Source organism: Austrofundulus limnaeus, unplaced genomic scaffold (assembly GCF_001266775.1).
Source record: "Austrofundulus limnaeus strain Quisiro unplaced genomic scaffold, Austrofundulus_limnaeus-1.0 Scaffold35, whole genome shotgun sequence".
In the NCBI taxonomy this organism is placed as follows: domain Eukaryota; kingdom Metazoa; phylum Chordata; class Actinopteri; order Cyprinodontiformes; family Rivulidae; genus Austrofundulus; species Austrofundulus limnaeus.
The window spans coordinates 1,433,039-1,446,787 of NW_013952437.1; the positions used below are offsets into that span (position 1 = coordinate 1,433,039).

General features: G+C 36.8%; 1 protein-coding gene across 12 annotated transcripts in view; it reads left to right on the forward strand.

Moving 5' to 3' along the window:
• Positions 1-13,749, forward strand: part of cadpsb (Ca2+-dependent activator protein for secretion b) — an 89,097-nt gene that overhangs the window by 61,985 nt on the left and 13,363 nt on the right. For 2 of the 12 annotated variants that reach the window (XM_014006182.1, XM_014006184.1), the window contains 7 exons: positions 2,729-2,761; positions 5,339-5,445; positions 7,188-7,217; positions 7,781-7,789; positions 10,068-10,224; positions 10,308-10,449; positions 11,193-11,354. In XM_014006182.1, coding sequence (XP_013861636.1) covers positions 2,729-2,761; positions 5,339-5,445; positions 7,188-7,217; positions 7,781-7,789; positions 10,068-10,224; positions 10,308-10,449; positions 11,193-11,354 — 640 coding nt within the window. The remainder of the gene's footprint in view (positions 1-2,728; positions 2,762-5,338; positions 5,446-7,187; positions 7,218-7,780; positions 7,790-10,067; positions 10,225-10,307; positions 10,450-11,192; positions 11,355-13,749) is intronic. The other 10 variants (XM_014006185.1, XM_014006187.1, XM_014006186.1 and 7 more) reach the window with 6 other exon arrangements.

The window sequence follows — 13,749 nt, forward strand, 5'->3', positions numbered from 1 at the left end:
TGACAATTTTCAGTATGTTTTACTGAATCGGTTACATATCTGATGTTTTTCAAAGCGACGGCAATMTGAGCGTTTTTCTTGCATTTCATCCAACTTTTACATCTGTGAGGCGGGCGTGAGCGAGTTCATAAAGACACTAACCTCGAGTTGTGCAGTTTAGAYCTTCTTCAGCTACAGAACAGAAGTCCGTTTGCATCTGGTCAGAGGCAGGTTCAGTWATAAACATTGAACTAAACAAACAGGTCATATAATTATTTAACCAGCTCTGATTGCACAACAACATCAGAATCGACACGCTAACAAGTACCATCCTTGTTTATCTAATTCTGTAAACAGTGAGTTAAATGTGACATCATCTTCTGTTGATGTGGGTCACATCAGAACTACACTGGTGTCTGATGGAGGTTTCATTTAAAACATAATGTGAATATTCATGCAAAAAAATTGATTTTTTAAAAAAAAAATCTAAATTGAACATTATTACCTGCAGTGTAGCTTTAAAGATCACCAATTCTCGTTTTCTAGGTTGATTTTGATTTTTGTACAGGTTTGACCTGCTGTTTCAGATTTAAAATTACATCAAAGAACAAAAGAATAATCAAAAGCACACAAAATAGAATATTAAAAATAAAATTAAAACGTTTTGTTCTCTTCAAAAATAAATAAATAAATAAATAAATCCATTAAACTAAAACTCTTTTGGTGTTTTATTTTTTCATAAACCGGGCAATGGCTCTTTCTTTTTGCACTCAGTAATAAAAGTTAACTGAATAATAAGACAAACACGTTTTCTTCAGCAGTGTCAAAAACATTTCTTTTGATTAATCTTTAACATCTTTAAATGATTAATTTGATAAATCTGTAATTACATTCGTCCCAAGCTTGCATGTGCTAAACTTGAATATTTTAGCTGTTTAATTAACAACAAATCTGATGTGCAAAAAGTATTAAGAAAAACCTCATAGATCCATGTCAAATAATTTTTTTCAGTAACGTTTTACATTTATTGTGCTTCCTTATTTTTACTTTTATTATTATCTAGATATTGTATAAATAAAACTTCGGTCTTCCAAATGCAGTAAAACTTTTAATTGAAAAACGTATTTTTAGCAATATTGCGTAGCTGTCTTACATTCACAGACTGGAAAACATTTAGATTTTTAACTGCCTACAGTATTACTGAGTCACTTTCCAGCTAATCAATGCATCTGCAGCACTTTTGTTTTATTTGTCCACTTTAAAAACATGAATAAAATCAAAGGATACTTCAAAGCAGATTATCTCAGAAACATAGAAATTTATGAGGGGGGTCACAAATCTTTGGATACCACTTCACAAACCAGCATTAACCACCCTGCATGTGCTATGAGACACAACAACATGACCATTTTTAATGGCATGAATACAAAAAAACCCCATCAGGGACGTAAAAAGATATTTATTTTCCTATTCTCTTTTCTTGGTATATTTAAAGCTCAACATGCACATTAAAAGGAAAACGTTTATGTTGTTTATGCCATGAAAGAAATCCTTGAGGGTGCTAAAGATAGTAAGGCTTTAAACCTTACTATCTTTCCACGCTGTTTGATTTTACTCCCCACTGTCCTTGTGAGGTGCCTGTTTCAAAATAAATGAATACACATATATATTTTTTACCATTGGGCGTCCCCCACCCAACAAAATGTTGTTTCACCAGGACAGCCCTCTCTTCCCGTTGGCTTCTGAACTCCAGCATACCCACTTCTGACCCCAGCCTCTTGCATGCTACAATCCTTTTTTTGTTTTAGGGAAAAAGAGGGAAATGTATGAGCACCCTGTCTTCTGCTTGGCCTCTCAAGTGATGGATTTAACCATCCGTGAGTACCTTCATCATCCTCTCCCCCATCCCTCGTTTGGGTGCTCTCTCACCTCATCCCTCCTCTCCTCCTCCCTTCAAAGACGCTGCCATGCTTGTTTTGATCTGTGCCTTTTTTGTGTCAGAGTGAGTGGAGAGCGCACCAGTCCACAGATCTGTGCCGCACCACACTGAGACAGTCGGGGGTCCACGTTCTTTTAGCGCCATTTGTTTGTGATGGGCATGAATGAGCCGTCTGGTTTGTAAGCTTCTTTCTTTTGGTTGGACACCCATTCTTTTGACTTGAATGCATTTTTATATAGCCTACATTGTTATTTCCTGCAGTCATTTGGCCTGTTCATGTCTCAGTAGCTTTGGMAAACAGGTAGGCTTTTTTTTTCTCTCTTTACCAGCTGTAGTGAAGGAACATCTCTCAACAGAACTTTTTGAGCGGGATTACAGGTGACAGGGTTTGGATTTAACAGTTTGTATTCTAACTTTACTCAAATCAAAGCGAGTCACTCAGTGTGTCCTGTCTATGACCCGTCTACTTGTAGCTGTGTCCTGTTTGTTGACGGTATTGTAAGCTTTGTCTGTTTGTTAACCAACATCTTACCACTTGTTTTAATTTCCAGTTTTCCACAGGCTAATGTTTCAGTGTTTTTGTATGYTTTTATTTTTTATATGGTTTATTTGTGATGTTTGTCTGTTGCCTACAAACCTCACTTCCTGCAGCTGACACGGCCCCATCAGATTCTTTGAAAGGGTCACGTGACCACGAACAACAACTCTGAGCCCCGACCACCTGTACTGTGCAACTGATCACAGAAACATGCTAAAAAGTCTAAACATCTCCTTTTTTTATCTTTTCTCTCCCTTTTTTTCTTGCGGAAGTTGAGAAAGGTCAAAAGGATCAAAAGGATCCAGGTGATGCTTATAATTTAGCTACAGCGCATGCACATGCACACACGCACAAAAGCACACAAGCACACACACATCCAACACATCTTACTCCGTACCTTGCATATATTTACTGTAAACACCTATAAAAAGTGCATGCATTTACCAGCATCTTCTTTAAATCATAGATACACGATGTCATGTATTTAAATGTTTAAAAAGTACATACAGTAGAGATTGTACTACTTTATATTTGATAGTACTATTAATATGCAATCCCCTAAAACATATATCCTAAATTTAAAAAAAACTACATCTCATTTTAATGTTTTATCTTCAAAAAACAAATTTAAAATCATGATCAAAAATTATAGTACATCAAAATTATAGAGTAATGCAATCTCTTACAACAAGTCATATATTTGTTTATTACGTATGTTACAGCAGAAGATAATGTTTCACTGCTCCACATTATCTGATAAGCTAATCAGTGCAGCACAGTTAGAACATAGTTCATCTGAATGTGCTGTTGGATCATTTGATCATATAAAATAGACATTTTTTGAATTTCAACTGTGTACAATCATGTTTTAAAATCACGTGCGGGAGATTTTATATTTGTTAAAAGAGCATTTCAGACTTATAAAAGCAAGCCTATAATATTTTACCTTAGCTGTTAAAATATTTGTTTTAATTCAGTTTTTGCCCGAACTACAACATATTTGTGGTCTTCCATTATTTATCTGATGGTTAGGTGAAGCTTTGATGTAAAAAAAATAACCCTTTGTAGACTGTCTTGTTATCAGGTTTGTCGTACTTCTCAAACTATCTAAGGTTAAACATCCTTAGAGAGGAAGGATAGTAATTGTTGCTAAAACTCTGACTTTTCAAGTTCACACATTAAAATGTCCCAAAGACAGACAGTGAAGAGAAAATTTGGATTTAATCGAAGTTTTTCTGTGAAGTTGTTCCCAACAGTCAACATTGTAAATGAGACTACCTGTCCAAATAAAAGTAAATAATAAAACAATTCTTACCTGAAGTAGAAACCACTCAGAGAAGTTGAGCTAACAGCTAAACAAAGCGGAGTCGGTTCCAAAGTTCATTTTTTCCATATTTAAACACCTACAATCTAAAAAAAAGCTATTTAATTTCTAAACAATTATATCTAAAAGATATAGTTCATGTTATACAAATAATTWGCTTTACCTCTTAAAACATGCCACAGCTGTGGTGAATACTGACATGTCTAAAAAAGGCGTCTACTCAAAGCTGCGTTTGTAAAACTGCTGCTTTTTTCTGTAGAGTTGCGTATTTATGTGCTTTTCTTTTCAGATTTGTGTTACCATTCAGTGCCGTGTTCAAATACACACACATTTATCCCACACTGTTGTTGCTGTGTTAATAATTTCATTTCATGACCTGTATCTGTCTTATTAAATCATCCTGGCAGTGGAGGTGCGACGGAATCGTTTGGAGGTTTAATTAATTAATTAGAGCCGGAGTGATGAACTAGGAAGGACAAAAACTAGTTTGAAGCACAAAAGCTTTTTCTTATGTCCAATTTAGCACCAGTACACTGTAAAAAGTTCTGTAAAAAAACTGATAAAATTATACAGATCAGTCGCCCCCTATTATTATTATTATTATTATTATTATTATTATTATTATTATTATTATTATTATTATTATTATTGTTATTGTTATTGTTGTTATTTCCCTTTTTATTCACAAAGGATTAATATTCTAATTTCTGAATGTTTTGTTTTTGTGCCATCTTAAAGATCTTTAGCGTTCCCCTTAAAGGTCATTAAATGTGTTATTTTTTCTATTTTTTACTCTCAGACTTGTGAAAAAAATAGGATAAAAGTGTAAAGTATTAAGATTATTCAGCAATTAAACAAGTATAAAAATCATTTTTAGAAAAAATACATTTTTATATGTATCATACAACAGTAAAATCTCACAATATCTACATACCTTTAGATAACTTAATAAACTATTCAACAGTTTGATTTTAGTGCACTATGTAACATTCATGCGAAAACAATCTTTTTGAAATTTTTGTTTTTACTCAGCCAGTTCCCTCTAATAAGGACGCTTTGTGTTAAGTCACAATAGATGCACTGTAATCTGGAGATTAATATAAGGGTAGAAGAAGTCCTGACACATTTTTACAGTGTGTGTAAGTTTGTAATCAAGCTGTGCGATGGCATCTCATACAGATGGCTTTTTTTTCAAACCGCTTCACAATGTGCTTGTTTTTGATGCCACATTGCACCTCCATCTCAGTGCCACTATTCTTGTGTTCGAAGCTCCTGCAGCATAAATCTGATTCTCCTACAGACACATCAACTCTGTTGCTTCATGTCATGCAGCTTGCAATGCATATACAGTCAATAAGATGATGTTTTACTTGTTGTGAGGGGCAGAAGTGGGTAAACGTCACAGTGTAAGTGCTGAATAAATGGTCAAAAACGAAAGAAGATGAAGAATCTTTTGAGTAGTCAAAAAAAATTAAAATAAAATACAAAAAAATCCCGCTGGAATGCTTCTCTGTGCTTGACTAACCACTCATCCCTCACCCTCATCCTTTTGTCTCAGAGAACGTAGGCCGCTTAGTCACGCCTGCCAAAAAGCTGGAGGAAACAATTCGCCTGGCGGAGTTAGTCATAGAGGTCCTCCAGCAGAACCAAGAACACCACGCGGAGGTGAGTGAGAACCCTCTCCTCCTCCTCCTCCTCCCCTCAAAACACTTTCCCTCCTATACTCTCACTCTGATCCCACTCGCCCCACTTCAGAGAGTTAATCTTATAATCAGGCTGCTATAAATAAAGCTGCTTTCATCTACGGTAGCACAAAAAAAGAGTTAATGTATAGAAGCTTTGATTGGCACAAAACAAACAGTGGCTACAGAGAAACAGAACTGTGATGTTKCAGTATAATAATTAGATGATAGAATAACTTCAAAAAATAGTTTTCAAAAAGGCTTTTCTAACATAAAACACCTACCGGTATTTGAAATACTGTTAAATTCTTTGTTTCAATCATGTGATAGAAAGGTAACCAGAAGACAAAATAGTGACTGCATATTCCTAATTTTGTAGATTCTTTACAACAGACAAATTAGGGAATCATCGACAAAAATAAAAACGTAGAAATACACAATGATCAGGTTTACGCACAGTATTCTGTACTGTAATCTGCTAATTTCTAATTATTTTAAAAGCAAAGCTTTAGTTTCTTTAATCAGATTTTCACACTAGACAACTTATACCAACATATGAACATTTTAAAGACTATTACATTGAAGATGGAATTGGAAAAATATCAACAGGAAGCTTCTTTTCGGTGTGTACATAATGTAATTTGAACTAATTGATCAAATATATTTTATTTATTAGCAATTTAGACATTTAAAAATATTTCATAAGTCGGCATAAGTTGTCTAGTGTGACTGGGCCTTTAGATCATTTTAACTTCTTTTGGGGTTTAATTGTTATTTTAATAACATTAGAAAGCTGTAAAGCAGAAGTAATGTTTTAATTATGTAAGGTAATCTGATAAAATAATAAAGTGTAAGATTTGCAATGTTAAAATCAATGGTTTGTCATTCAGGGGGACCTATTATGCTTTGCTGCTGAATAATTGTTTATTTTTCTGATATTCATCATAATGGCGTAATCACTAAACGTTACAATAACTCTTTACGCAATCACTCAAGTTTTCTTTTTTTGTCAAACAAGCTGATATCTTCAAGCCTCATGTTTTGTAGAAATTGTTGCTTTATTTTGCTAATATTGAAGTTCTGAATGTCAACTAAACCTCCTAAAAATCACTTAAAATGGCAACACGATGTAGCACAGCTCGAGTCAGAACAAACAGCATTTGCAGGAGCAAAAAAATCTGACTGCAAACTTGGTTTAAAAAAATCCAAAGCTGAGATGCATCAGGACACTTTGGGTTTGTAGATATGCAAATTATTTGGTTATTTCTTAGAAATTACACTTGAGAGATAAATTAGAAAAATTTAGTTTGAGTCTCTGAACCTGATTTGGCAGCAATTTGAAGAAATCACTCAAGGTGATGAAAATGTTTGGAACCATTGCCTTCTGGCTCAGTGAGAGCCCTTTTAGATACATTAACTTGTTGTAAAACAAGCCTCTGATGATGATAAGCAAATATTAAATAAAGAAGAGCTTAATAAATCCTCCTAATACAAACCATTGAACCGCAAAATATACAGTATGTAAAGTATAAAAAATGTCAGTAGTTTTCACTTAAATTCAATGTAAAAGTAAAATTCTGTTAGTTAAAACACTAAAATTAGATTTCTTATTCCATTTTTAAAAGCATTGCAGGTGCCCATGTGTAGTTGTGTAGCTGATCCAGTGTGGTCTCAGAATATGCAGATAAAGCAGATTTACTTTATCTCTCTGAATATGCTTGACAGGCGGCAGTCACAAGTTCTGGAGATCAATCGGTACAGTATTTTTATTTCTTCCTCCTTTTCAGTCCCCATCACAACCCCCCTTGTATGGCATGTGCCACTATGGCAAGAGGCACTTTTTTCCCCAGGCAGAGAATGAACTCATAGTTACTCTAGCACTGGGTGGGTTTCTGGGCATGAAAACAACATGAAAACAAACTTGTTCAAAATATTAAAAAAAAGAAAAAAAGAAAGAAAAGCACATTAGCTTTCACAACATAATTGCGATCATAACGCATGTTCATTGGGTCATTAAGCAGGTTTCCTTTCTCTCCAAGCATGCCGAACCAGAAAATTTCCCAAAGTCTGCTCCATATGAACCTTTGAAGTTTGATCCACCATGAACATTTGTCCCCCCCCCCTCCTTTTCCATCCAGCAGTTAATTTCACAGTCTGCACTTGTTCAAGCATCACTTCTCCAGCTTCTCCTCCTCCATCCCTCTCTGCTATCTGTTCTTAGACTACAAAACCGTTCAAACAAATGCCTCTAAACACATTATTGTTCTGTACATCTTCCTGTGTTTTCACTGTCATATGATTGGTGACTGTCCAAGCAGGGGAAAGAGGTATGTAGTCAAGCTGAATGAAAAGCTCCCACGATGCTCTGTGCATGTAAARTAGATGATTCTACATATCCTTCCCTCTCAGCATCAGTGCCCCTCCCTCAGGACTGGTGCCTTGTTAAATTGAAACAGCATTAAAGTCTGTGTGGCTGAATATTTAGCTCTCAGACTCCTGGATGTGCCCCTCAAACACTATCAAAGGCAGGAAGCTGGCCTACCTTTGAGCGTTGTCCCTTCCCTTTCCTGTTGGAACATTTTCACATTCCTTCCCTTTGACTTTTTGAGAGTTTTTCTCCCTGAATGTGATGGAGAACAATCYTGTTTGCTGCCCATTTCTCTAACATTAGAGCTGTTTTTTTAATTGTAGGCGTGGACAGGTAAGTTGGCAGGTAAGTGAGGTTGTGATTGGCATTATTGGGGGGCTATTATAGGAAGAAATAGAACCTGAAAGACTTAGGGGGGTTAAAGAAAGCATGCACCATAGTTGGAAAAGATTAAGYTTCGCTTATTGAATTTGGCCTTCTGTTAGCCTGAATGATAAGCAAATAAGCCAAGACTGCCAGCAAAGCAGCTACTGCGCTTGTGCTGTCAAAGAGTGAGAAAGTCCTGACGGTGCCAGGGAATCGTCAGCTGAATCTCAAACACTTACTTAACTAATTGGAACAGACGTACTTCAAGTGGAGAGATGCTGTGCGCTGCAGTCTCTGGTGTGCCACTCAAAGACGTGCATGAGTCACATTCACATCTCCTGAGCGTTCTGAGATTGTTGCTGATGTGAATGGTGGACCGCCCCACTCCCTTACCCCTTAGTTTGGGAGAAACGCATGCAGGGAGATCCACGTTTGCATGAAACATAAAAGCACTTTTTAGATGCACTGAATTTGTCATGAATATGGAGCACAGACACGCAGCCCTTCTGTGCAAATCCTTCAAACGAGCTGGACTTTTGAATCTTAATTAACAAGGAGCTCTGGATTTCATCCTGAAATACAAGCGCGCGCGCACACACACACACACACACACACACACACACACACACACACACACACACACACACACACACACAAATATGAACAGCATGGTGAAGTCTTAGTCTTCATAAACGACCCAAGTCTGCTGGACAGTTGAGGGACTTTGCTCTTTTTAAGAACAGAACAAGTCTTCCTCCCGCAGTGAGGACGATGTGAAAATCAATCGCAGCATCCTGTTTGTATGCTGAACGTGAAACTGGAGTCAGAGCAAGTTAAAACTAGAAACAGACAATCAGGGTTCCCCTACAGCAAATACTGACCTATTTATTAAATCCACTGATTGTCATGTCATGTCAGAATCATGTTGTTTTTCCTGGCTTATTCTTATATTTGGAGACTTGTGACACTAAAGACAAAAGAGCCAGTAGGTAGAGACTTTGAGTTAGAACTCCAAATGTATGAATGCAAAGTTTTATTCTATGAACAGAAAAAAAAATCATAAAACTTTAACTTTCAAACTGTTCATGGATGATTCATGTGTTTGTCCATATTGTAATCTCAAAATACTGTTTAGTATATACAGTATATATACTTCAAACTAAAATGAGCATATAGAAAACAATGGTATAAACAAGTAAAATATAAAATCTTGTTTTACATCAGTAAAGACTAGATCAAATATTTATGTTGCATTTTTTTACCTATTTTTTAAAATCTGATTTCAGTTTAATGGCGTTTTTAAAATTTCTATCTTAAAAACATCAATAAAATCTTATATCATCAATATTAAACAAGTATTTTTCAGTTACAACCTATATGTTTTATTATTTGCATTTCCACACCTAAGTTTAGTTGAAAGAAGTTGTAACGAAGTAGGAATAATGAACATTTTTTCTTTGTGTTGATGGTTAAAAACTGAAATACTGTAAACCTTCAGCCAGAACACCTTTTAATTATAAGTTATTAGTTTACCTGGATAGTTTAGTACAAAGTACAAACCAATAAACTGGATTTTTCAAGTTATAGGATTTTTAAGTGTTTAAAAAACTGATTTAATTATGCGTTGCCACTGAACAATTTTTATTCTCAGCTAACGARCTGTTTTTGTTTTATATTTGAAGAAGAGTTAAAAAAAAAAGGAAAAATGTGGCACATCTCAGCAGAAAAGCTCAATTTTCAACAAGTGAAAACTGAATTATGTCAAAACACCTTTATGTTTGAAGTCCTGGTGTTTTAAGAAGCTCTTATTTTGACTTTAAATGTGGAAACCTCGCTCACCTKGTCGCTCTCCCTCCCTGCTCTGTCTCTAGGCGTTTGCATGGTGGACAGACCTCATGGTGGAGCACGCAGAGAACTTCCTGGCCCTCTACGCCATCGACATGGACGCCGCTCTGGAGATCCAGTCCCCTGAGAGCTGGGACAGCTTCCCCCTCTTCCAGCTCCTCAACGACTTCCTCCGGACAGACTGTAAGCTCCAGATTTCTTTCAGCGTCTTCAACCTGCAACGCAAGTCGCTCATTCCCACGCGCCGCCTTCCTCTTTCTCCACAGATCATCTGTGCAATGGAAAGTTCCACAAACACCTTCAGGATTTGTACGCCCCTCTGGTGGTTAGATATGTGGACCTGATGGAGTCCTCCATCGCACAGTCAATTCATAAGGGCTTTGAGAGGGAGTCCTGGGAGCCTGTAAAGTAAGGAGCCTCCATCTTTAGAGCAGGGCTGTAGGATGCTTGCAGATGCAAGTCTTTTTATTTTCAGATGACAGAATGACTGCGTGGAGGCTGTGTAATCTGGGAGAGCAGATATCATATTTGCACAGACTTCCTGTAGGTTCACTGGTAAAGAATGAGCCAAGAGTGGGCTGATAACCTATTTTTTTCCATGAAAGAAATAGGTTATTTATTCATTTTTTCCTCTGGGAATAGCTTCTGATTAATGCATGTGTCTCAACAGTTTGCTCCAACACATTGGGATCAGAGCAACGTGTAATATTTTTGTTGTTTTTGTTTGCAAACTTAAATTCATGATGTGCGCTTTGACGTGTTATACGAAGCAAAAAGTCTTAAGTTTATTTTGTTGCGATCATAATTTATTTGTCGTGGCTTCAGCGTGCCTATTTCTACATTTTATTGTTTCATTGCAAAGATATCTTTTCATCCCTTTTATGTTCCTTGTTTGTTTATTGTCGTCAGTATTATTTTCTCTGTCCCACTGCTTTCAATACAATTTGTGTGTGCGTCCAGCTCTCTGGATTCTGTAGGTATTTTTGTAAATCGTCCGTCTTTGACGATAAGCTTTGTTTCTTGTCCTACTGTGTGTTTCTTTCTTCTCCTATTTTCAGATTTTATGTTGATGATGAGTGTTACATGGCTTTCTGCAGCTCCCACACCACTGTTATGTATTCTTTTTTTCTTTTTGTCTGTCTTTTCTGCAGGAGTTTAACAAGTAATCTGCCCAATGTGAATCTACCAAATGTGAACCTCCAAATTCCCAAAGTACCAAATCTGCCAGTGCCCGTAGCAGGACTATCAGTTAACCTTCCACAAATGCCTAGCTTTTCTACCCCGTCATGGATGGCTGCTATATATGACTCTGAGTGTGTATTCAACTAGTTTGTTTTAGATATGACAGTAGAGAGTAACTTGGTATGAAGATGACTCTGGAGTAAAACAAAGATGTGTATTTTAAAGTACATAGATATGTTTTTTTTTTCCCTATGACAAGTTGGAAAATCTAAAATAAACCAAGTTTCATCACATATATTGATATTTCACAATAATATTCATGTTCATGCCAAGTTTGCTCTAAGTTAGAATAGATGGGGTTCTGTTTTCTGAAATGAGAGGGTGAAGTACTCTCATTTATCTCAACATGCATGCTGTTGAGCTGAGGTGTGGAGATACAGGCCCAAACAAATCTTGAAAATGTATGCATATGGTGAGGATTCACAATGAATCCCCCTCCAAAATAAAAAGACATTTCAAAATCAAGATTTTCATTCTCCACATAGTGTTTCTTCAGAGATGAAATCCACAGACATTTACTTCATTGACTGCTACAACCTGGCTGATGGGCTGCAACATAGCATGGAGACTTACACAAAGAACCAAAAAATTAAACATTTATTCGATTCATTCCTTGTAATCAGAGGTTGGGTTGTGAGGCAGCTGATCCAGGAAGGAAGCCCTGGGATCGATCAGCCATATCAGGTGGGTCCGTGCAGAGGAGACTGGCCCTCTTTGATCTGGATTCACCTGAGGGATCCTGAGGTGTCCCATGGCCAGAAAGGATTATTTAATATCTTCTGTAAGTTCTGGGCCTGCCCCGGTGTTTCTGCCCAGTAGGACGCTCCTGATAAACCTCCACTGGGAGGTAACCAGTGAATATTATGATCAGCTGACTCATTTCAGAAAGAACAGAGCAGCAGTTTTACTCTGAGCTGAGATGATGGAGCACTTCGCCCTTACTGTAAAGCTGAGGTCAGGCACTCCACGTATTTCAGCTGCTTGTATCTGTGATCTTGTTCTTTTAGTCATGATCCAAATCGTATAATTAGAATATCAGTAAAACAGTTAATCAAAATGCTCACCTTTTGGCTCAGCACTCTCTTTGGTCTCGAGAGACCAAAGCAGCGCCRTCATTACTGTTGATTAAGACCCAGTTCATCTGTCTGTTTCTTGTTCCAACCTACCACCTCTCTTGTTCAGGATACAGAGATACCGAGATTCTTAAAGTTGTTTAAATAAGGCAGAAACTCACCCCAAACCTTAAGGGTGCACTTAACTCAGATTTGATGGAATGGACTCATCTCTGTACTCCAGACATGGTTGTGAACTCCTGCAGTGTTTGAAGATGCCAACAAAAGTGCATTGTCTGCAWAATGAAAAGATCCTACTTTGAGGTTCCCAAACCAGACACTCTCCTCCCATAAACACAACCAAACAGGATCCATGAATGCACCAGGGGTGAATGAGACCGGCTGACTACTAGAACAGGGGTGTCAAACGTCTTTTCACCAAGAGCCACATGAGCATTTTGGTGGCCCTGAAAGGGCCAGTTGTAATTAAGTTTGACAATTTCCAATTCCTCATCTTTTACAGCTGAGCTCTGCTAACAAACAATATCTGAGCTCTACGTGGTATTTCCTGCATAGAAATATCTTTTTAACATGCCCTCTWATAAACACTAACAAGTATTAYGTGTGTGAGGGACAAAATGTGAAAAAAAATACAGAAATGCTATTAAAGTAAAAGTAAACTACTTTTACTCACTGTTAAGTTGTGGTGAGTAGCCGCCATCTTGAATCCTAAATTATCCCACTGTCTGACAGGGAATTACCACTGGAAGGATGTTCCAATGTAAATTCTCAACTTGTAAGTGGGAAGTTCCCACTTCCCAGTACAACTGGGATGCAGCTGGTGATGTTTGTCAAGTAATATCTCCTGCCAGCTACTTTTGAACCAAGGAGGTCCTATAGAACAGCTGGAGTGGGCAAAGACCACGTGACCGTGTGATCGGCTGGTGAAGCTAACAGCTAACGCTAAACGGGCAAGAGTCTGGATTTCCCATTACTGTACATGTTGACAACAGAGCAGAAAAAAAGGACTGACGATGTATAAATCATTAAAACTATTAATAAAATATTAATCCAATTATTATTAATATTTTACGGTTCATTTAATCTATCTAATGTTTTAAATAATGCCAGAAAAAACTGTTTGTGTTATGGATTTATTAACAGAATATAAACAGGAAAACATCTCATTTCACAACACAGGTCAGCAGATTTGATCTCATTTAGCTCAATGTGTTCTGAGCAGAACATAATGTCACAGTTTAAAATAAAATAATCTAATGATGTCGATGTAATCACTGTTATTTATTGAACTGGTTAGCAGATATTAGTTTGTGGAGCATATACTGTATACAGAGTTTAGCACTGTTGAATCATGCTACAATTTAACACAAACTATTAAAAATCACAGCTGATT